This window comes from Oncorhynchus nerka, linkage group LG24 (assembly GCF_034236695.1).
Source record: "Oncorhynchus nerka isolate Pitt River linkage group LG24, Oner_Uvic_2.0, whole genome shotgun sequence".
NCBI lineage: Eukaryota > Metazoa > Chordata > Actinopteri > Salmoniformes > Salmonidae > Oncorhynchus > Oncorhynchus nerka.
Window position 1 is genome coordinate 25532600 of NC_088419.1, and position 25007 is coordinate 25557606.

General features: G+C 43.3%; 1 protein-coding gene across 1 annotated transcript in view; it reads left to right on the forward strand.

Moving 5' to 3' along the window:
- Nucleotides 1–22261, forward strand: part of man1a1 (mannosidase, alpha, class 1A, member 1) — a 202888-nt gene extending 180627 nt beyond the window's left edge. Inside the window, exons 8-12 of the mRNA XM_029631305.2 lie at nt 6655–6770; nt 8185–8404; nt 10800–10972; nt 14114–14229; nt 19156–22261. Of these exons, the coding sequence (XP_029487165.1) occupies nt 6655–6770; nt 8185–8404; nt 10800–10972; nt 14114–14229; nt 19156–19282 (752 nt within the window). The 3' untranslated portion in view covers nt 19283–22261. The remainder of the gene's footprint in view (nt 1–6654; nt 6771–8184; nt 8405–10799; nt 10973–14113; nt 14230–19155) is intronic.
- Nucleotides 22262–25007: the final 2746 nt, after the last annotated feature.

Below are 25007 nucleotides of genomic sequence, written 5' to 3' on the forward strand. Positions count from 1 at the left end.
AGCTTCTAATACCAGACCATCAGACTGTTTAACAGCTTCTATTACCATCACACTGTTGAACAGCTTCTATTACCATCAGACTGTTGAACAGCTTCTATTACCATCAGACTGTTGAACAGCTTCTATTACCATCAGACTGTTGAACAGCTTCTATTACCATCAGACTGTTGAACAGCTTCTATTACCATCAGACTGTTGAACAGCTTCTATTACCATCAGACTGTTGAACAGCTTCTATTACCATCAGACTGTTGAACAGCTTCTATTACCATCAGACTGTTGAACAGCTTCTATTACCATGAGACTGTTGAACAGCTTCTATCATCAGACCATCAGACTGTTGAACAGCTTCTATCACTAGACCATCAGACTGTTGAACAGCTTCTAATACCAGACCATCAGACTGTTGAACAGCTTCTATTACCATCAGACTGTTGAACAGCTTCTATTACCATCAGACTGTTGAACAGCTTCTATTACCATCAGACTGTTGAACAGCTTCTATTACCATCAGACTGTTGAACAGCTTCTATTACCATGAGACTGTTGAACAGCTTCTATCATCAGACCATCAGACTGTTGAACAGCTTCTATCACTAGACCATCAGACTGTTGTACAGCTTCTATTACCATCAGACTGTTGAACAGCTTCTATTACCATCAGACTGTTGAACAGCTTCTTTCACTAGACCATCAGACTTTTGAACAGCTTCTATCACTAGACCATCAGACTGTTGAACAGCTTCAATCACTAGACCATCAGACTGTTGTACAGCTTCTATTACCATCAGACTGTTGAACAGCTTATATTACCATCAGACTGTTGAACACCTTCTATTACCATCAGACTGTTGAACAGCTTCTATTACCAGACCATCAGACTGTTGTACAGCTTCTAATACCAGACCATCAGACTGTTTAACAGCTTCTATTACCATCACACTGTTGAACAGCTTCTATTACGATCTGACTGTTGAACAATTTCTATCACCAGACCATCATATTGTTGAAAAGCTTCTATTACCATCAGACTGTTGAACAGCTTCTATTACCATCAGACTGTTGAACAGCTTCTATTACCATCAGACTGTTGAACAGCTTCTATTACCATCAGACTGTTGAACAGCTTCTATTACCATCAGACTGTTGAACAGCTTCTATTACCATCAGACTGTTGAACAGCTTCTATTACCATCAGACTGTTGAACAGCTTCTATTACCAGACCATCAGACTGTTGAACAGCTTCTATTACCAGACCATCAGACTGTTGAACAGCTTCTATTACCATCAGACTGTTGAACAGCTACTATTACCATCAGACTGTTGAACAGCTTCAATTACCGTCAGACTGTTGAACAGCTTCTATTACCATCAGACTGTTGTACAGCTTCTATTACCATCAGACTTTTGAACAGCTTCTATTACCATCAGACTGTTGAACAGCTTCTTTCACTAGACCATCAGACTTTTGAACAGCTTCTATCACTAGACCATCAGACTGTTGAACAGCTTCAATCACTAGACCATCAGACTGTTGAACAGCTTCTAATACCAGACCATCAGACTGTTGAACAGCTTCTATTACCATCAGACTGTTGAACAGCTTCTATCACCAGACCATCAGACTGTTGAACAGCTTCTATTACCATCAGACTGTTGAACAGCTTCTATTACCATCAGACTGTTGAACAGCTTCTATTACCATCAGACTGTTGAACAGCTTCAATTACCGTCAGACTGTTGAACAGCTTCAATTACCGTCAGACTGTTGAACAGCTTCTATTACCATCAGACTGTTGAACAGCTTCTATTACCATCAGACTGTTGAACAGCTTCTATTACCATCAGACTGTTGAACAGCTTCTATTACCATCAGACTGTTGAACAGCTTCTATTACCATCAGACTGTTGAACAGCTTCTTTCACTAGACCATCAGACTTTTGAACAGCTTCTATCACTAGACCATCAGACTGTTGAACAGCTTCAATCACTAGACCATCAGACTGTTGAACAGCTTCAATCACTAGACCATCAGACTGTTGAACAGCTTCTAATACCATACCATCAGACTGTTTAACAGCTTCTATTACCATCAGACTGTTAAACAGCTTCTATTACCAGACCATCAGACTGTTGAACAGCTTCTATTACCATCAGACTGTTGAACAGTTTCAATTACCATCAGACTGTTGAACAGCTTCTATTACCATCAGACTGTTAAACAGCTTCTATTACCATCAGATCAGAATGTTGAACAGCTTCTATTACCATCAGACTGTTGAACAGCTTCTATTACCATCAGACTGTTGAACAGCTTCTATTACCATCAGACTGTTGAACAGCTTCTATTACCATCAGACTGTTGAACAGCTTCTATTACCATCAGACTGTTAAACAGCTTCTATTACCATCACATCAGAATGTTGAACAGCTTCTATTACCATCAGACTGTTGAACAGCTTCTATTACCATCAGACTGTTGAACAGCTTCTATTACCATCAGACTGTTGAACAGCTTCTTTCACTAGACCATCAGACTTTTGAACAGCTTCTATCACTAGACCATCAGACTGTTGAACAGCTTCAATCACTAGACCATCAGACTGTTGAACAGCTTCTAATACCATACCATCAGACTGTTTAACAGCTTCTATTACCATCAGACTGTTAAACAGCTTCTATTACCAGACCATCAGACTGTTGAACAGCTTCTATTACCATCAGACTGTTGAACAGTTTCAATTACCATCAGACTGTTGAACAGTTTCAATTACCATCAGACTGTTGAACAGCTTCTATTACCATCAGACTGTTAAACAGCTTCTATTACCATCAGATCAGAATGTTGAACAGCTTCTATTAACATCAGATTGTTGAACAGCTTCTATTGCCATCAGACTGTTGAACAGCTTCTATTACCATCAGACTGTTGAGCAGCTTCTATTACCATCAGACTGTTGAACAGCTTCTATCACTAGACCATCAGACTGTTGAGCAGCTTCTATCACTAGACCATCAGACTGTTGAACAGCTTCTATCACTAGACCATCAGACTGTTGAACAGCTTCTATCACTAGACCATCAGACTGTTGTACAGCTTCTATTACCAGACCATCAGACTGTTGTACAGCTTCTATTACCAGACCTTCAGACTGTTGTACAGATACTATTACCAGACCATCAGACTGTTGTACAGATACTATTACCAGACCTTCAGACTGTTGTACAGCTTCTATTACCATCAGACCGTTGAACAGCTTCTATTACCATCAGACTGTTGAACAGCTTCTATCACCAGACCATCAGACTGTTGAACAGCTTCAATTACCGTCAGACTGTTGAACAGCTTCTATTACCATCAGACTGTTGAACAGCTTCTATTACCATCAGACTGTTGAACAGCTTCTATTACCATCAGACTGTTGAACAGCTTCTATTACCATCAGACTGTTGAACAGCTTCTATTACCATCAGACTGTTGTACAGCTTCTATTACCATCAGACTGTTGAACAGCTTCTATTACCATCAGACTGTTGAACAGCTTCAATCACTAGACCATCAGACTGTTGAACAGCTTCTAATACCATACCATCAGACTGTTTAACAGCTTCTATTACAATCAGACTGTTGAACAGCTTCTATTACCAGACAATCAGACTGTTGAACAGCTTCTATTACCATCAGACTGTTGAACAGCTTCTATTACCATCAGACTGTTGAACAGTTTCAATTACCATCAGACTGTTGAACAGCTTCTATCACTAGACCATCAGACTGTTGAACAGCTTCTATCACTAGACCATCAGACTGTTGTACAGCTTCTATTACCAGACCATCAGACTGTTGTACAGCTTCTATTACCAGACCATCAGACTGTTGTACAGATACTATTACCAGACCATCAGACTGTTGTACAGATACTATTACCAGACCTTCAGACTGTTGTACAGCTTCTATTACCATCAGACTGTTGTACAGGTTCTATTACCATCAGACTGTTGAACAGCTTCTATTACCATCAGACTGTTGAACAGCTTCAATTACCATCAGACTGTTGAACAGCTTCAATTACCATCAGACTGTTGAACAGCTTCAATTACCATCAGACTGTTGAACAGCTTCTATTACCATCAGACTGTTGAACAGCTTCAATTACCATCAGACTGTTGAACAGCTTCAATTACCATCAGACTGTTGAACAGCTTCTATTACCATCAGACTGTTGAACAGCTTCTATTACCATCAGACTGTTGAACAGCTTCTTTCACTAGACCATCAGACTTTTGAACAGCTTCTATCACTAGACCATCAGACTGTTGAACAGCTTCAATCACTAGACCATCAGACTGTTGAACAGCTTCTATTACCATACCATCAGACTGTTAAACAGCTTCTATTACCATCAGACTGTTGAACAGCTTCTATTACCAGACAATCAGACTGTTGAACAGCTTCTATTACCATCAGACTGTTGAACAGCTTCTATTACCATCAGACTGTTGAACAGTTTCAATTACCATCAGACTGTTGAACAGCTTCTATCACTAGACCATCAGACTGTTGAACAGCTTCTATCACTAGACCATCAGACTGTTGTACAGCTTCTATTACCAGACCATCAGACTGTTGTACAGCTTCTATTACCAGACCATCAGACTGTTGTACAGATACTATTACCAGACCATCAGACTGTTGTACAGCTTCTATTACCATCAGACTGTTGTACAGCTTCTATTACCATCAGACTGTTGAACAGCTTCTATTACCATCAGACTGTTGAACAGCTTCTATTACCATCAGACTGTTGAACAGCTTCAATTACCATCAGACTGTTGAACAGCTTCAATTACCATCAGACTGTTGAACAGCTTCAATTACCATCAGACTGTTGAACAGCTTCAATTACCATCAGACTGTTGAACAGCTTCAATTACCATCAGACTGTTGAACAGCTTCAATTACCATCAGACTGTTGAACAGCTTCAATTACCATCAGACTGTTGAACAGCTTCAATTACCATCAGACTGTTGAACAGCTTCAATTACCATCAGACTGTTGAACAGCTTCAATTACCATCAGACTGTTGAACAGCTTATATTATACCATCAGACTGTTGAACAGCTTATATTATACCATCAGACTGTTGAACAGCTTATATTATACCATCAGACTGTTGAACAGCTTCTATTACCATCAGACTGTTAAACAGCTTCTATTACCATCAGACTGTTAAACATCTTCTATTACCATCAGACTGTTGAACAGCTTCTATTACCAGGTGTTTGGACTATTATACAGATTTTATTACCAGACCATCAGACTGTTGAATAGCCATCACTAGCCATCTACCAGGTGATGCACACTTACTCACATCACATCACACACACACACACACACACACACACAAGCTATCACACACACCTCATACTCATGATGTTTTAACGTCCCCAAGTCACCTACACAGAGGTGTCAGTCTGCAGCCTGGAGAGGACCTGCCACCGCCATGTCTCTCCCAGCAACCTCAGTCAGACACACACAATCAACCTGTTATCCAGGTCCACAGCCTCTCCCGCTCATATTTTTTATGTTAGTGTGTGTTGTCATCAGATAGGGCCATGATCAGATCCTTGACCTTGTGTTCCCTCTCTGACCTGTTTACCCTTATGGCAGGGAGTCAGACAGGCCCAAAACGACCCCAGTCAGCCAGAAAGTACAGCCCCTTTAAGGCCTACGGCAACGTTCTAAACCCCTACCACTTGTGCTCTGTCCTGTCGCCTTTATTCCTGCTGGAGACGAATCTCCATCTCCCAAACAACTCTGTGGCTGTTAATGACATATTCATATGTATGAGGGGCATGACAATCAATATGACAAACAGAGTGGCTTGGCTGGGGCTCTCTCCCAGACCCAGGAGACTCATTCCTCAGATAGTGAAGTGGTGAAGTGGACAGGAGAGTACAACCCCATCACGGGGCGCAGCACAAAGCACAGCCCCTCACCGCACTGAATGTCTCTGTGTGCACAGACCCTCGGTCTTTTTATCATGTTGTGGTATTGCTCGATACACACACACACACACACATTATCTGTCATATAAATGCACAGACTACATCAGTCACAGACAGATGTGCACACATTCACGTTCTCCCTCTTTTACATACGCTCACAGGTGTGCACAAACACACACACACACACACACACACACACACACACACACACACAGTGACAGGGACATGCCTGGGGGAGCTGATAAACTCATCAGAAGGACAATCTCTCCTCTGCATACATCTTCAATACATCAGCCATCAAAGGAGTCTAATCACATTACTGTTGTAGCTTTGTTGGGTTTTGTCCCCATTCCCGTCCCTGTCCCCTCGACCTGGCCTATGCCAGACACGTCCCTCTATCGTTGAGGCTGAGCAGGCATTTAGGGGTCACCTTCCTGTGTAATCAGCCTCGAGGGTGGTGAGATTATGGCCAGCATCATTGGGCCATACATCATCCTGGGGTGAAGCAGGCCACAGGAGGAAGAAGGAAGGAAGGAGGGAGGGAAGGGAAGGAGGTGGGGGGTTGCTAACAGGATGAGAGTAGGTCTATTAGCCAGACCCCAGCGTGATCCTCTACTCTTTTGTTTTGTGTCTGTCCTGTAGATCATGTGTCAGTGGGCGGCCTGGGAGACAGCTTCTATGAGTACCTCCTCAAGGCCTGGCTGATGTCGGACAAGACAGACGAGGAGGGCAAAAAGCTCTACTACGAAGCTCTGCAGGTAAACCCCTCCAGAAACCTAGCCTACACTCTGTTTTTCTCTCCTCTCCCCCCTCCTTTCTACTCCCCCTCCGCTCCTCTCCTCTTGTCTTCTCTACTCAGCTTTTCTCCTGTCTTACTGAGATTAATGGCTACAGTACCAGCACTATCTGAAGCACTGACTATACCTTGTCAAGAGGCTCTTTCGACCTCGATTGAAAGCGCTTGTCTGTGTGTCAACAACAGTTACATTTCTTCCATTACTGTGAACAGTCAGAGTCAGAAATCAATAAAAGTATGGGTTGGAGTCTGAATTTGAAGCATGCTACGCCAGGTAGGAGTTGTCTATTTCTGAGTGTGGTGTACAAACTGCACTCCACAGGAGATAGTTCAAGTAGGGTTGAAGGCTGTCAGTGGATGGGGGGCAGCCAGACTCAGAGCTCTGTCTGGTGAGATGGGCTCTGACTGCTGCTAGCCCAATTCTCTGTTTCATTAGAGCCAAGCAGCCTGTCCTGTGGGAGATAAAGATGTTTCTCTCTGTGCAGAGGTCCACAAGGACCTGGACTGCTCCAGGATATTACCCTCCCTCCTCAAGTCCCCTCCCAGACAGCCTTGTTTCCCCACCACACCTGCGTATCTACCCGCCCGCCCGTCCGCCTGCCATCACCACAAGCAGGTCACCCACAGCGAGAGGGTCCCCATGGCCACGCCATGCCATCCTCTATTTGGGTCAGGCAGACTGTGAGGCATGTTGAGAGGCAGGCGGTTAGGACAGACTCTGTTCTCTTATTAATGGCTCCTTGGCATCCTCGCCTCAGTGCCTGCCTGGCCTACATTCTCTCTGTCTCTTTGTCTCTCTGTCTCTTTGTCCCCCCCAATGAGAAGAGAAGCTGAACAAGATACGCTGCTGTCTGCCTCTGTCTATCTGCTCCTGTTCTTGCCCAGCCCAGGTCTATTTGTCTGTCAGGCTTGCTGTTGCTAAACAGAATATAGGCTGTCTTTAAAGAGGCCAAAGGAAATGAAATAGACAGTTTAGGGGAATATTAGTCCGTATTGGACACCTGCTGTGTGGCTAGTGGGGGAGAGGGGCCACCCTTTGTTCTAAATGACACCTGGTGTCATGTCTCGCTGTGGGTGGGACACGCCCGCCATTTGAGAATATATCTGGGTAAAGTGGCCTTGTGTGTATGTGTAAATGTCAGGGACAAATAGGAACTTTGAGTCCACGCCGCCCCAGAAAATAGATAACAGTGGCTGGTGACCAGGACCCCTAGTTTTCCTGCAAAAGCAGCTTCATCAAGCTTAACGATGCTATTTGGGCAGTAGTTATTCATGTTCCGGAAGGTTCTACACCATTTGCAGGGGAATGGCTCTTGTCTGGGACTGGGAGTGAATAGAGTGCTCATCTGTCTTCCGTTCTTGTCATTGTCCTCCAGGCCATTGAGACCAGTCTGATGAGGAAGTCCAGCGGTGGACTGACGTACATCGCTGAGTGGAAGGGCGGCCTGCTGGAGCACAAGATGGGTCACCTGACGTGCTTCGCCGGGGGCATGATCGCCCTGGGGGCGGACGGAGCGCCCGAGGACAAGACGGGTCACCAGATGGAGCAGGCTTCAGAGATTGCCCGCACCTGCCACGAGTCCTACGCCCGCACCAGTGAGTCTGACTGACTGACCCCGTCGTCTGGGGAACATCAGTCTCCGTGTCTCCCTCTACACAGCAGTGATAGGCAACGGGGGCCAAGTGTGTACAGGCTTTTGTTTGTATTCTGCTTGAACACACCTGATTCAACTAGTCCAGCTAATCTTCAGATTAGGCTGTGATTAGTTGAATCAGGTGAGTTAATGCTGGGCTGGAACAAAATCCTGTACACACTGCAGCCCTTCAGAACCAGAGTTGCATACCCCTTCTCTGTAAAGTGTCTCTCTATTTCATATACCTCCTTTAGATATTGTTTCAATCATAGAAACCTAATACTGTGGCTCCACTCTGCAAGATCATAGTACCTGGCATTACTCTCTGAAGGCCTTACCTTTTTTTAGTCTCAAACTCTCTCCCTCCCAGGTGAGACCGTATTAGTTCTGAAGCCTAGACAAAAGGAGGTGTGGGTGTCAACAACAGCACACTCACTGTCTCTCACTCACTCTCTCTCTCTCTCACACTCACTCACTCAATCACTCACTCACTCACTCACTCACTCACTCACTCACTCCTCTTCAGGAGCTGTTGAGCCTGGTTTCTCTCTGAGGCCAGAAGGGCTGCTGGGTAGACAGAGCATAGTGCCAGCCAGGTTAGTCTGAGTCAGATGGTCTCTCCTCTCTCACTTCCTCTGGTCCGGATTGACCATCAGGAAATCTATTAGGGCTGGGAATTGCCAGGGACCTCACAATACAATAATATCACGATACTTACATACCGATACTATATGTATTGTGATTTGATGTTCCAAACATATTGCTCACCATGTGTTTGGTGCAGAAGGACAAGAGAGCTATGAGAAAGTGAATTTTGATCAGTCATAAATTTAAGTTCTGAAAATGAATTGGCTCCTTATTTCAAAAGAAGATGGAGATGTCATTTACAAAATAGCCTCCAATACCCTACTCAACCAATTGGATGCAGTCTATCACAGTGCAATCCGTTTTGTCACCAAAGCCCCATATACTACCCACCATTGCGACCTGTACGCTCTCGTTGGCTGGCCCTCGCTTCATACTCGTCGCCAAACCCACTGGCTCCATGTCATCTACAAGACCCTGCTAGGTAAAGTCCCCCCTTATCTCAGCTCGCTGGTCACCATAGCATCTCCCACCTGTAGCACACGCTCCAGCAGGTATATCTCTCTAGTCACCCCCAAAACCAATTCTTTCTTTGACCGCCTCTCCTTCCAGTTCTCTGCTGCAATGACTGGAACGAACTACAAAAATCTCTGAAACTGGAAACACTTATCTCCCTCACTAGCTTTAAGCACCAACTGTCAGAGCAGCTCACAGATTACTGCACCTGTACATAGCCCACCTATAATTTAGCCCAAACAACTACCTCTTTCCCAACTGTATTTAATTAATTTATTTATTTTGCTCCTTTGCACCCCATTATTTTTATTTCTACTTTGCACGTTCTTCCATTGCAAAACTACCATTCCAGTGTTTTACTTGCTATATTGTATTTACTTTGCCACCATGGCCTTTTTTGCCTTCACCTCCCTTCTCACCTCATTTGCTCACATTGTATATAGACTTGTTATACTGTATTATTGACTGTATGTTTGTTTTACTCCATGTGTAACTCTGTGTCATTGTATCTGTCGAACTGCTTTGCTTTATCTTGGCCAGGTCGCAATTGTAAATGAGAACTTGTTCTCAACTTGCCTACCTAGTTAAATGGTTAAATAAATAAATCAAATAAAATAAGAGAACAAGCTATGAAGGGAAATACTGGGGGTTTTGGTGCAGGTACAGCAAACTAGTGCAAAAATAATATTGCAATATTGTCAAAACGATACGCTATATCGTAAAAGATTATATCCCGATATGCAACTATCAATTTTTTTCCTCCATCACTACAAACTATCTATCCATCTACCTATCTATATATTTACTATCAACAGAATGGCTGAGGACATCACTAGATTAGATTAATATACGGTTCTATGAAGCAGCGTAATCCCCTGGCCCTGCCTAACTCCACAGCACCCCTGTGCCCCCATTCAACCTCCAACCCACCTCCATCCTCTCCCCCTACCCCCGCTGAGTCACTGCCTGCTGTGTGCATAGGTGCTAGTTCTCATCAAACAGGGATTATAGGAAATAACAATATTGCTAAACCCTTAATTCACACAAAATCACGTGACAAACTCCCTTTACCTTTTGAACTTTGCTTTACTCATAATCTGGTCTCTTGGCTGTGAAATGTCGTCATGGGTTCATGCTCCATCCAGGAACTGAAGTTGAGTTTTTTTGGTTCTCTTGACATTCTGTGTCCTTTACTTTCCCCTAGAGCTGGGTTTTCTGTTGACATGTTGTCTTCTTCCTTTGTTTCCATGTCATAGCCCTGAAGCTGGGCCCAGAGGCGTTCAGGTTTGACGGAGGCGTGGAGGCCATCGCCACGCGGCAGAACGAGAAGTACTTCATCCTGAGGCCAGAGGTCATAGAGACCTACATGTACATGTGGAGGTTCACCCACGACCCTAAGTACAGAGAGTGGGGCTGGGAGGCCGTGCAGGTGAGAACTACAGTAGGGTTGGGCAGTATCCCGATTTTCATATCGTCATACCGTCCTTCTCTTACTATATTATCGGCTTAGTACACAAGTGGTCGCCATTGGCCGTCTATTACCAAAATGCTAACAAAATTAGCACAGGTAATAGTGAATTTGCATAGCGGCTTCTAGCTAAATATGCAAACAAAAATAAACGAATTGCAAAGATAGTCCATCCAGATCATAAAGTTATACACTACCGTTTAAAAGTTTGGGGTCACTTAGAAATGTCCTTGTTTTTGAAAGAAAAGCTCTTTTTTTTGTCCGTTAAAATAACATCAAATTGATCAGAAATACAGTGTAGACATTGTTAATATTGTAAATGACTAATGTAGCTGGAAACGGCAGCTTTTTTTATGGAATATCGACATAGGCATAGAGGCCCATTACCAGAAATCATCACTCCTGTGTTCCAATGGCACGTTGTGTTAGCTAATCCAAGTTTATCATTTTAAAAGGCTAATTGATAATTAGAAAACTATTTTGCACTTAGGTTAGCACAGCTGAAAGCTTTTGTTTTGATTAAAGAAGCAATAAAACTGTCCTTCTTTAGACTAGTTGAGTATCTGGAGCATCAGCATTTGTGCGTTCGATTACGGACTCAAAATGTCCAGAAACAAAGGACTTTCTTCTGAAACTCGTCAGTCTATTCTTGATCTGAAAAAGGAAGGAAATGAAGGCCATAAGAGAAATTGCCAAGAAACTGAAAATCTCGTACAACGCTGTGTACTACTCCCTTCACAGAGCAGCTCAAACTGTCTCTAACCAGAATAGAAAGAGGAGTGGGAGCTCAACTGAGCAAGAGGACAAGTACTTTAGAGTGTATAGTTTGAGAAGCAGATGCCTCACAAGTCCTCAACTGGCAGCTTCATTAAATAGTACCCGCAAAGGGCCTCCCGGGTGGCGCAGTGGTCTAGGGCACTGCATCGCAGTGCTAGCTGTGCCACCAGAGACTCTGGGTTCGCATCCAGGCTCTGTCGCAGCCGGCCGCGACCGGGAGGTCCATGGGGCGACGCACAATTGGCCTAGCGTCGTCCAGGTTAGGGAGGGTTTGGCCGGTAGAGATATCCTTGTCTCATCGCGCACTAGTGACTCCTGTGGCGGGCCGGGCGCAGTGCGCGCTAACCAGGTTGCCAGGTGCACAGTGTTTCCTCAGACACATTGGTGCGGCTGGCTTCCGGGTTGGATGCGCGCTGTGTTAAGAAGCAGTGCGGCTTGGTTGGGTTGTGTTTCGGAGGACCCTTGGCTTTCGACCTTCGTCTCTCCCAAGCCAGTACAGGAGTTGTAGCAATGAGACAAGATAGTAACTACTAACAATTGGATACCACGAAATTGGGGAGAAAAGGGGCTAAAAAAAGAATTGTACCTGCAAAACACCAGTCTCCACGTCAACAGTGAAGAGGCGACTCCGGGATGCTGAGCTTCAAAGACAGACTGGCCAATAAAAAGAGAAATTTAAGATGGGCAAAAGAACAGTGGAACTCATCCAAAAGGCTTTGACTTCTCAAACACGTCAGAAAGCTGAGACGATATGATGCCCCATCATCTTATTAATTTAGGCACTTACTTAGATGCCAAGTTAAACTAGGCTTTGTGTTAAACACACAATTCTGCGTTTTTCACTCAGGAAAAAATAAATAAAACGTATATAAGAAATATCTTGCTGCGTAATTTCTGCTCGGTTTCAGACTCATTTGTGCTTCAGTTGCACTTCTGAACTCGGATGAGAATTCACTAACGGGCATTTTATCAGCAGATGTGGGGCTTCTTTTCTCCAGTACTTTTCTCAGTGTAGCCAGCCTATTTTTCTTTGTTAAAATGCAAGATTAACTTAAGCAAAACATTAGGAAATGTAGCTGGCTACATTCTTTCTGTGATAGGCCTGAACAGTTTAAATATGATGCCCATGCATTGTTTTTTCTAAAATGACCTTGCTTTTTCATTGTAAGCTTATTTTCTTGTGTGGCTTCTCGCCAAATAGTGTTGCGTTTCTATTGTCATCTGATGAAAATGAAGTTATTTTATATCGAATGTGTTGCTCTAATGTAATTCCTGTGTCGGAAAACTATAGTTGCACGTCCTTAATCAATCTATTGAAGCAAAAAAACACTGTTTAATTTAAAACAATGCACAGCTGGACTCACCTGCTCCCGCTTTCTCCTGTTGTGCTGTTTACAAACAAACACGCGACTGACTCGACGGTGTTGGGGAACAAAGTAATAACGCAATCTGCTTTATCTCCTAACGCATTGCACAAGTTGACTGCATTTATTTCAAAGTATTGAAAATTGCCTGGTATTAAAAAAATCATGCCATGGCTATTTACAAATACCCCAATATACGGTATATCACCCAAGCCTAAACTACAGTACCCATCATCCATCATAACTATCCCACCACAGTCCTTCCTGTCATGTTTGTGTCACTCTGTCCCTTCTTAACCTCCACTGAGAAGAGACTTCCCCTGAAATCACAGTGAAAAGGCATTCCAATAGACCCCTGATCACTGTGATCTGTAGACTCATTCAGGTCTACGCATGGCTAGTTCTGAGTGCAGGAGTCTCCAAAACCTCTGAGACTCTTCCTTTCTCTCTCTCGCTCTTTCTTTTGCTCTCCCTCTCTCTCTCTGTCACTCTCCCCTGTCTGCTGTATCATTGCCATGCTGCAACAGAACAGTGTCAATGCTGATTGCCCAGATCCCAGAGCTGTGTAATTGTATCCACTAATGACATGAGATTACCTATGATGGGCCTTGTGTTAGCCATAAATCAGCCTGCCTCTCTACCTGCCTGCAGATATTGTACCTCAACCTTGTTCAGCCAGACTGGATGTGTGAGCGCTACAGCCCCAGCCCCTTCCTCATCAGCCCTGTTTTCTCCCTGAGTCATTGTGCCTAAGGCAGCCTCCCCTCTTTTCCTCTCCTCTTCCCCCCTACCCCCAGGCAGAGCAGCCACACTGAATTGAAATGTGCCTACTCAGCAACTAGCTAGCACCGTGCATACATCTCCAACACACTGACATAAGAACAGAGTCAGCTCAACACTTCTCCCTCCGCTCTCACGTTCTTGTCCCCCGTCTATTGTCTGTTCTCTCTGTGTCTCTCAGGCTCTGGAGAAGCACTGTCGTGTGGAGGGGGGCTACAGTGGAGTGCGGGACGTCTACGCCTCCAGCCCCAACCATGATGACGTCCAGCAGAGCTTCTACCTGGCCGAGACACTCAAGTAAGACCCTCTAGTCACACACTGTCATTCTGCATAGAGGCATCTGGATACCGAGCATTACAACTTTCACCTTGCCTTTACATTTGAGTCATTTAGCAGATGCTCTTATCCAGAGTGACTTACAGTTAGTGCATTCATCTTAAGATGGCTGGGTGGAAGACCCACATATCACAGCGGTACCGGAGCGCCAAGTCTAGGTCCAAAAGGCTTCTTAACTAACAGCTTCTATCCCCAAGCCATAAGACTCCTGAACAGCTAATCAAATGGCTACCCAGACTATTTGCAGTGTCTCCCCCCCCCAACCCAAATATTTTAGCTGCTGCTACTCTCTTTTTATTGGCTATGCGTAGTCACTACCTCTACCTACATGTACATATTACCTCAATTACCTCGACTAACCTGTACCCCCGCATATTGACTCTGTACCAGTCACCCCTGTATATAGCCTCCACATTGACTCTGTACCAGTCACCCCTGTATATAGCCTCCACATTGACTCTGTACCAGTCACCCCTGTATATAGCCTCCACATTGACTCTGTACCAGTCACCCCTGTATATTAGCCTCGTTACTGTTATTTTACTGCAGCACTTTAATTATTTGTTACTTTTCTATTTTCTTCTTTTTTTACTATTTCAGTTTATTTTAGTAAATACTTTCATGACTTGTTTTTCTAAAACTGCATTGTTGGTTAAGGGCTTGTAAGTAATCATTTCACTGTAAGGTCTACACCTGTTGTATTTGGCACATGTGACAAATAAACTTTGATTTGATTTGAAGTAAGTACAGTTTTCCTCAATAAAGTAGCTATCAGCATAGTCCGAGCTAGTAAGAGGGGGAAAAAAGTCAAGTGCGATTGTTAGTCCATTAGATAAAAATACATCAGGTTTGTTGGCATGATTTTGTTATCCTACATCCTCCCCCAGAACATACCCTTGAATAACTACAGTATTCGATGTTCTTAAATATAATGGGACAGGTGGGGTCATGAATATTCCTCCCCATCATGCCAACTAGACGGTTATCTTCATCTTATCGTGTGTGGATGAGTTTGACACCCACACCGTTTCATGACATCTAAGATCTGCTCTAGAATTTCATCACACCCTGAAAAACAGACGTCTCTTTATGTTGTATTCCTGACATTCAGTTTGTTTGAACACTTCAAAACAGATCAGGAGTAGAAAAATGTCCTTCCACCACTGAGTACTCTACCTCTGTCTGTGCTGTGCCTGCGGGCCTCTGAGGAGAAACTACTGACGTCCTGGGTGTATTGTATTGTCACGGCCGGCTCAGACAGACAGGCAGGCAGTGTGCTGTGGACTACAGGGACCTCAGCAGTCTTCTCAGAGATAGCAGCAGTCACACACAGAGATAGATAAGAGGAGGAGGCGGCGGCAGGCAGGCAGACAGACAGAGCGCTTTTACTGAGCCCATTATACCCCCCCCCTCTCAATTCAATTTCTCTCTGTCTCCTCTCCACTTTCACCATTGATAAGAGCAGAATGCTGAGGAGTAGATGGACTATAGAATGGTGTATAGATGGATCTCTGTCTTTTTTACAGTCTAATCCTGGTCTGAGAGAGCATTAACCCCCCTCTCTATGGGTTCTGTTAAGTGTCATTGGTGTTGTTTTGTTTCTATTGAGGATCAGTGGTGTTTTGTTTCTATTGAGGGTCAGTGGTGTTTTGTTTCTATTGAGGGTCAGTGGTGTTGTTTTGTTTCTATTGAGGGTCAGTGGTGTTTTGTTTCTATTGAGGGTCAGTGGTGTGTTTTTGAGGGTCAGTGGTGTTTCTATTGTTGTTTTGTTTCTATTGAGGATCAGTGGTGTTGTTTTGTTTCTATTGAGGGTCAGTGGTGTTGTTTTGTTTCTATTGCGGGTCAGTGGTGTTTTGTTTCTATTGAGGGTCAGTGGTGTTGTTTTGTTTCTATTGAGGATCAGTGGTGTTTTGTTTCTATTGCGGGTCAGTGGTGTTTTGTTTCTATTGAGGGTCAGTGGTGTTGTTTTGTTTCTATTGAGGATCAGTGGTGTTTTGTTTCTATTGAGGGTCAGTGGTGTTTTGTTTCTATTGAGGGTCAGTGGTGTTGTTTTGTTTCTATTGAGGGTCAGTGGTGTTGTTTTGTTTCTATTGCGGGTCAGTGGTGGTATTTTGTTTCTATTGAGGGTCAGTGGTATTGTTTTGTTTCTATTGAGGATCAGTGGTGTTGTTTTGTTTCTATTGAGTGTCAGTGGTGTTGTTCTGTTTCTATTGAGGGTCAGTGGTGTTGTTTTGATTCTATTGAGTGTCAGTGGTGTTGTTCTGTTTCTATTGAGGGTCAGTGGTGTTGTTTTGATTCTATTGAGGGTCAGTGGTGTTGTTCTGTTTCTATTGTGGGTCAGTGGTGTTGTTATGTTTCTATTGAGTGTCAGTGGTGTTGTTTTGTTTCTATTGAGTGTCTGTGGTGTTGTTTTGTTTCTATTTAGAGTCAGTGGTGTTGTTTTGCTCCCCTCTTGTTGGAACCTTGTCACAGCACTCTGGTGTGACCTTATAGAGAGGTCATGGGCTCTGTGTCCCTGCTCTTCTTTGTGTCCCCGCTCTGCTCTGTGTCCCTCCCCTGCTTGGCACTGCTCTGCCCCGGGGCTAGGTACGGTAGCCACAGCCACGTCACCATGACACAGTGAGATAACAACAAGCTGCATGCAGGAGAGAGGGAGAGAAAGAAAGGGAAAGAGGGGTAGGAAGATGAAGAGAGAGATGGAAAGGGGGGACCCGGGGAGAGAGGAAAAGATGATAGGTTCAAGGTTGGGCTAGAGTAAGGATAAGAGGCTAAGTGAGGGAGGGAGACTTGCTTGACAGAAAAGTGAAATATGTTTTCACCCTCCTGTGCATTTAATAACTGTGCAGCACTTTGATGTTAGTGTTTATTTTCCTTTTGTGGTCAAACCCCCGGGCTAATCTGCCTCTCTGACTGATGCTGCTATGAAACGCTGTGTGAGTCCCACCGCTTAATAGAGCCGTTCAAACGTCTGTAGTATTTAATGGTGGTGGAAAGTGATGCAATTTGGCGAATAGGGTCTCCAGATCCCAGGCCTCCCAAAATGTCTCGTTTACTGATGCTTGCAAAATCCATCTATTAGACACTGGCTCTCCCTCACTCCCTACTTTCTTCCACTCCATTTTTTTCTGCTTCTCTTTACCTCTCTCACCCTCTCTTCCTGTCTCCCCTCTCCTTTCTCCTCTCTCTCTTCCCTTTCTCCATTTATTTCTGCCTCATAGCCAGGGTCCTCCTCCTTCCTCTCTTAGAGTGAGGTCACATTAGTAATGATGACTCTGACAACAGTGCATATCTGGCTGTTTGCTTTGCTGTCTCCTCCCGTTCCTTCCCAGAGAGGTGGACTGTGCTGTGGGCTTGTTGCCGTGGTCTACTGCATTAACATGTTCCCCCAGATCAAAAGCTAAGCACTTGTCAACATGAAGGGGACCAAAAGCCCTCCCGATGTTCACTTTGTTCCCAGTATTAGGACACGAGACACTGTTAACGAGGGATGCTATGCTGTGACTTAATGAGTTATTTTACTTTTATTCATCATTCCTAGTGTAGTGCAATGGGGCTTTGAGTTTTGAGTAATCACTTGAGTTCTGAGAACACTGGGAGCTCACTGACTGTGATGGACTCAATGTTCCTCCCCCTAGCTGTTTCTTGATCTGGTAGGTCAGGTGTGGTTTAACTGTTGGGAGGAGTGCCTGGACTCTCCCACCCACGGCCTTTAATCATCCCTCTCTGTAACATCTGGAGCCACCTCTCCTTTCTCTCTCACTCAGTCTCATTCTCCATCTTTATTTATTTTGATTTCATCTTTATTTAACGAGGCAAGGCAGTTAAGAACAAATTCTTATTTACAATGACGGCCCACCAAAGGCAAAAGGCCTCAATTAATTAAATAAATAAATATAGGACAAAACACACATCACGACAAGAGACACCACAACACTACATAAAGAGAGACTTAAAACAACAACATAGCATGGTAGCAACGCATGACAACACAGCATGGTAGCAACGCATGACAACACAGCATGGTAGCAACGCATGACAACACAGCATGGTAGCAACGCATGACAACACAGCATGGTAGCAACGCATGACAACACAGCATGGTAGCAACGCATGACAACACAGCATGGCAGCGACACTACATGGCAGCAGCACAAAACATGGTACATCATCATTGGGCACAGACAACAGTATGAAGGCAAGAAGGTAGAGACAACAATACATCATGTGAAGCAGCCACAACTGTCACGAGTGTCCATGATTGAGTCTTTGAATCTCTCTCTCTGAACATGGAGTGGTGTCCGCAAGGTCACCGTGGGGACTCGGGGTGGGCATGGCGGAATCCGGTTCCAACAATTGTCACCTCTGTACCTGATTAAGGACGTGTAGGGTATAGATCCACCTCCACTCGTCCCCCAACCGTTGGTTCTGGAATCAACTTTTGATTTGCGACCGGTTCACTCGCAAAAACTTAATGCCGAGTGCGATAGCTTTTGGCATGCGGTGACCAAGCTGCTGTTTTCTGCCAAAGGAAACAGAAATTGTTTAGTCTTTTGTCATTTTTATTTATTCATTGATTTGCATTGTTGGCTTGGCTCTCCCCAAGCTTGGCAGGGAAATATTGGCATGGGAGAGCTCCTGAACTGGTTGTTCCCTGAGTTGGTTTTGGGACGTGTCTTCGTGAGACCACCCCTGGCCCACCACCGTCTCGGACACTCTCAGACATCTAGTAGATGTTGTCCATGATTGCATCAGTCAGAACTCAACTAGGACTTGAGGTTGTTGGTTTAAATAAGTGGTCGGTCTGAGGTCCTCATGTTTTGTTGATCACATATGAGTGTTTGAGCTAAGTTGAGTCTCTCTCTCTCTCTCTCTCTCTCTCTCTCTCAGATACCTGTACCTGCTCTTCTCTGATGATGACCATCTTCCCTTGGAGCACTGGGTGTTCAACACCGAGGCCCACCCCCTCCCTGTCATTAGGAAGGAGATGACAGACAAGCCCAGCCAGCTGGAGTAGAGTGGTCCTCCTGGATCACCCCCTGACCCCTCCCACCACCAAACTCCTCTACCCCCTCCCCTTCTGAGCAGTGGGCGGGGCTGTCTCTTACTCCTCCCCCACCATGGGTGGAGCTCACCCAGGCAGACTGGACTCTCCTGTTTTGGAGTCCCTGACCAGACCAGATGGAACCGGACCGGCTGCCTGCCTCTCCAGAGCCAGACTGCCCCCTACTGGGGACTGGGAGGAACCACCTCATCCAAGAGTTCTCCTCTTGTCATCTTGTAAAGATAGTCTGCATGCTCCCCCCTCCCAGTGCTGTAAATCTACCCTCCTCTGTGAGGAGAACAGGACACTGCGCTGTAAGATTTGCCGTCACTCCAAAAAAAGCCATACTGATTTGAAGAAAGCTTTGTCATTTATTTTCTTTCGTTCTTTCCACCATTTGAGGTATGTGTTTGTGGGTGTGACTGACAATAGATCAATGTCAATCAACATATCACATTTGTGTCGTTCTTATCGTAAGTATGATTTTAGTCACACTTTAACAATGGACCATTTAGGTGGATTTCTGTTTAAGACCCAGAGCTTGGTTCTCACCTGCTTGATAGTCAAATCTTAACTAGTGCCTTTCAGTCTAATATGGTCTATCAAATAAGCAGTTCAGGCAAATGGCAAGGTTTTTAATTTAAACCGGTAGGTAGGTACCATCATTGTTCAGATGGCATGGTTGATTGAGTGCTTTGTCACCTCCTCTACCACACTGACATCTGGTGTTGAACACCAGTAATACACCAGTCCAGTCAGATGAGTGTAGCAGGTCAACATAGAGTATTAAAGGAGATGAAGTACCTTGACGGGAAAAGACCTGCACTGAGAACAACCTCTGTTTTTAAAGAAGTAGAAATGTTGACTATCTATCTGTTCCCTTCCTCCTTAAGTATGGAACGTGTGGACAGTAGAGTTAATTCCTTCTACCAACATGTCATCAATTCATTCAGCCTAGTCCCCCACCCCCCATCATCATGTTCCTTTGTTTTTCAATTGACAAAGTTGACATGTGCTTTGGTTGTTTGTTTGTTCCTTTATTACAGGTGGTAGAGACATTAATCCATGTGATGTAAAATAGTTGCTTTGCTGTTAATTTATTCCATAGTACATAGGAAGGAAGGTTTGGCATCAGGCACCTTGGTTGCACTGTGGAGAGAATGGGCCCTGTGTTGTTGTTTAGGTGGATTATTTGGGAGACGGGAGGGAGACAAGGGCAGAATCCGACCAAGAATTTGGGAGTCAATCATATGTAACGAATGCATCGTATGAATGTACCATCAAATGTGAACTGAAGATTATTTTACCTTTTGTTGTTCTAAATTTGTTTGTTGAGATGTCTTTTTTGTTCCTTTCTTTCTGGACAGCACAAAATGCTGAAACAATGTGTCGTGGTACCCAGAGCAATCTATTTAAAGAGGTGGGACATTGAGGTTCCTGCATTATGAGGCATTTACATGACACCCCAACATTCTATGGCAGCCATGTTAGTTCCCTATTTATGTTACATAGGGAAGATTTAAATAATGATATGTAACTGAATGTCTAGGATAAGAAATATTCCAAATTCGTAGTTTGCCCAACTCTCTAAAATATATGGCTCTGGTGGTACCAATCAGAGGAAGCTGTTAGTCAGTTCAGAAGAAGAGGAAGCACAAAGAGGAGTTGTTTAGTTGTGTTGAAATGCAATGAGAAGATGCAAGGAAGGTTGTATGTCCACTACACTGATGGCATACACTCACATATGAACATACATACATACATACATGCTGAATACTGTATAAAGACAAGATGATAAATACATCGAAGTGGTCACACTGTACATGCATATCGTATTCAGAAGTACACACTACACACTCACACGCTCCAACACACTTATGAACATGGAAGCTTATGGACACTCAGAAATTGATTTTCAGGTGACCACAGGACCCATCAAACCACTCTGTTGTCTCATCATAAAGGGGAGCGGATTTGTATCAAACTAGGTCTCGTGGTCCTGTTCTTCTGTAGTGTACATCTTTCATAGTCAGGGGCCACTGATGTCTACATACAGTACATCTTATTGGGAAATAAACGGGGTAGGATCAGGAGGTCTCGAAGAAGGGCCTTTGTCATGGTTGAAGTCATTTTCTTACATTAGAGGATAGACCAGACAAGAGGTTTGAGAAGCTGATATCAGCGCACTACTGGAGCCAAACTCTGCTTTCTACAGCATTCTCTAAGACATCATAATAATACCTGTTTACCTTACTGGAGGAAGCAATGTTAATGAGAGAAACTGTGATATCCATGTAGGCTGACATCCCTACTACCTAGTTCAGTTCGGTATCCTTTCCGGCTCCAGGGAAGAGCGTTACTATACACTGTGATACACTGTAGATATGAAATTGCTGCATTCACCATCTCTGCACTGTCGGAGAGCCTAAGTGGTTCTCCTGACTGTTGCAGCTTTAGGGAGCAGCAGAGATTACTCGTAGTGATACTGAGAAACTTCAAGTCGCTGTAAAATGCTAACACATGACATATGAACCATTTCCTTTCATCATTGTTTCAGATATGCAGACTAAAAGACGTGCTGTTCATTTCAAATTGACTTTGTGGTTGAATATTGTGTTGATGATCTCTCACATTACAATGCCTTTTATTTGTGAATCTCTTGTTAATGGTTTTGTGAAACAACCTCAAATGTAAATGGTACAATAATGCTGATAATCATTCCATTGCACATAGTTTATTTTGGTTTATATGCAAGTTTAATTTTGTGAGGAATTGTTCTGTTCTGTTTTTGTGTGTGTGGTTTGTTATTGAAATGTAAATATTCCATTCTGGCAAATATGCCATTATACATTTATATAACTCTTATGAGCTTAAATGATATTAAACGGCAAAATGTTTCATAAACTATATTTGTTACACTTCTATTGTGAATAAAACGATCTTTAATATCAAGCATTTTTGGTGTTTTCATTCTGAAATGACCTCGACATCATTTATATTAGTGCTTCCAGACCAGGTCAAATGTGTCTGACGGTCAATACGTGATTATCAGAGGAAATTCAGAACTGTCTCACACTCAGAATTCATTGAAAATCTTAGATTTGACTGCCTCCCTGGCTTCATTTTCTATCTGTAATTTTGTAATGATTGGGATCCAAACCACTTCCAAGTGAAACTGTGTGTATAGCTATTATCCACTAGGTGGCAGAAGAGTTTCAAAACCCTTTCAGTGTTTGTTTTTTTGTGCCAACAAAAGCTATCTGTTTGGATAGTTCCATCTGTGCCACTGACTTAGTCGGTCTTTATTTCCAGTTTGTCTACAAATTAATAATTGATATGTTGGCTTCACATCTCCATCTCAATCAAAAAGATCAGTTAAAGAATAGGACTAAATTAAATCAAACTTTAAATGACGTTTGATTTGATTTTTGGTTGAGATTGAGATGTGAATAAATATAAATTATTAATTTGTAATCAATCAGAGCTTGAAACCCTAGAACTAGGTATTGTCTATTTTAGTTGAATTAAAACAATAGCTGTTGATGACTTTACAAATCCTATATAGGCCTAAATAGCATTATTGGCAATATATGGGTGATCTGTATGATCACGTTTCACTTGCTCTGTTAAACCTACCTTTTGGAATAGAGCGCCGCAGTGGAGGTGTCATAACACCCATAAAACCTAGCGGTCAAAAAGAGAAATGGTTCCAGTATTTTTTCCACCGCAAATTTTTCCCATAGGAAATTTTATAAACACTTCAAATAAGGGCTGTGTTTTGTGTAGGCTTACCCTGGCGTGACGTTTTGATAACCATAAAAATCTCTCTCGGACAAGGTGACTTTTATCAATATAGTCAGAATGTAAGCTTGTGAGCATTGTTCTTAGGAGGCTAATGAATGTTAATTGTTCAGGGACATGTAGACCAATAATAGAAATGGTCGCTATTTCTCAAATAATCACTTAATAAATTGAATTGAGGTCCATCTAAAGCTAGGTAATGTACTGTATACAGTTGTCAACTAAGGACACAGGGTGGCAGCACAACCAAGAAATACACAGTAATAGCTATGAGGGACTTTGTCTATCCCTACACTGAACAAAAATATTAAACATGCCATATAAAGTGTTGGTCCCATGTATCATGAGCTGAAATAAAACATCACAGAAATGTTCCATACACACAAAAAGCTTATTTCTCTCAAATTTTGTGCACAAATTTGTTTACATCCCTGTAAGTGAGCATTTCTCTTTTGCCAAGATAATCCATCCACCTGACAGGTGTGGCATATCAAGAAGCTGATTAAACAGCATGGTCATTACACAGGTGCACTTTGTGCTGGGGACAATAAAAGGCCACTCTAAAATGTGCAGTTTTGTCACACAACACAATGCCACAGATGTCTCAAGTTTTGAGGGAGCGTGCAATTGGCATGCTGACTGCAGGAATGTCCACCAGAGCTAGAATATTGAATGTTCATTTCTCTACCATAAGCTGCATCCAACGTCATTTTAGATAATTTGGCAGTATGTCCAACTGCCCTCACAACCACAGACCACGTGTATGCCGTCGTGTGGGCGAGCAGTTTGCTGATGTCACCGTTGTGAAAATAGTGGCCCATGGTGGCGGTGGGGTTATGGTATAAGCTACAGACAACGAACATAATTGCATTTTATCAATAGCAACTTGTCATGGTGTCTCTGTGCATTCGAGTTCCTGAGGCTCATTGTCGTGCCATTCATCCACCGCCATCATCTCATGTTTCAGAATGACAATGCACAGCCCCATGTTGCAAGGATCTGTACACAAATACTGGAAGCTGCATACTCACCTGCATACTCACCTGCATACTCTGCATACTCACCAGACATGTCACCCATTGAGCATGTTTGGGATGCTCTGGATCGACGTGTACAACATCGTGTTCCAGTTCCCGTCAATATCCAGCAACTTCGCACAGCCATTGAAGAGAAGGGGGACAACATTCCACAGACCACAATCTGATCAACTCTATGTGAAGGAGAGGTCACACCAGATACTGAATGGTTTTCTGATCCACTTTTTTTTAAGGTTTCTATATTCCCAGTCATGTGAAATCCATAGATTAACGCCTCATTTATTTATTTCTAGTGACTGATTTCCTGATATGAACTGTAACTCAGTAAAACCTTTGAAATTGTTGCATGTTGCATTTATATTTTTCAGTAAAGTTAACTATTTCCAACCTAGACCAACTAAATGTCTCTTTGGCCATATACTTGATATTTATAGCTGATTATGTATGTATATTAGTCCTTAGTGATAGTTTAATACTCATCCTCTGTACCGTACATCTAAAGACTTGTCTACCTCAATGTCTGTTGTTCTACACATTTTCTATTATTTGTTGTTTTGTTTTTGTGTGTTTTCTGGAGAGGTGAACCTCTGAATTGAAATACTCATTAAACATTCGCCCAGGAGGGGAAAATATGTTTATGCAGTATCACTGACACCGCGGGGCTGATATGAACTGTGCTCCAGCAGGGGCTGCTATGCATCAGTGTGTTGCCACTCCATGGGTAGTGCTCTAATCTGGCAGCCACAGTCACACAGCTGTTGGAGCTACGGGGATTGACCGGGATTGCAGGCATTAGAGAGGATTAACCAGCATCCAGCAAAACTACTACTGATACAGTATATTGGAAATGCATTATTTTA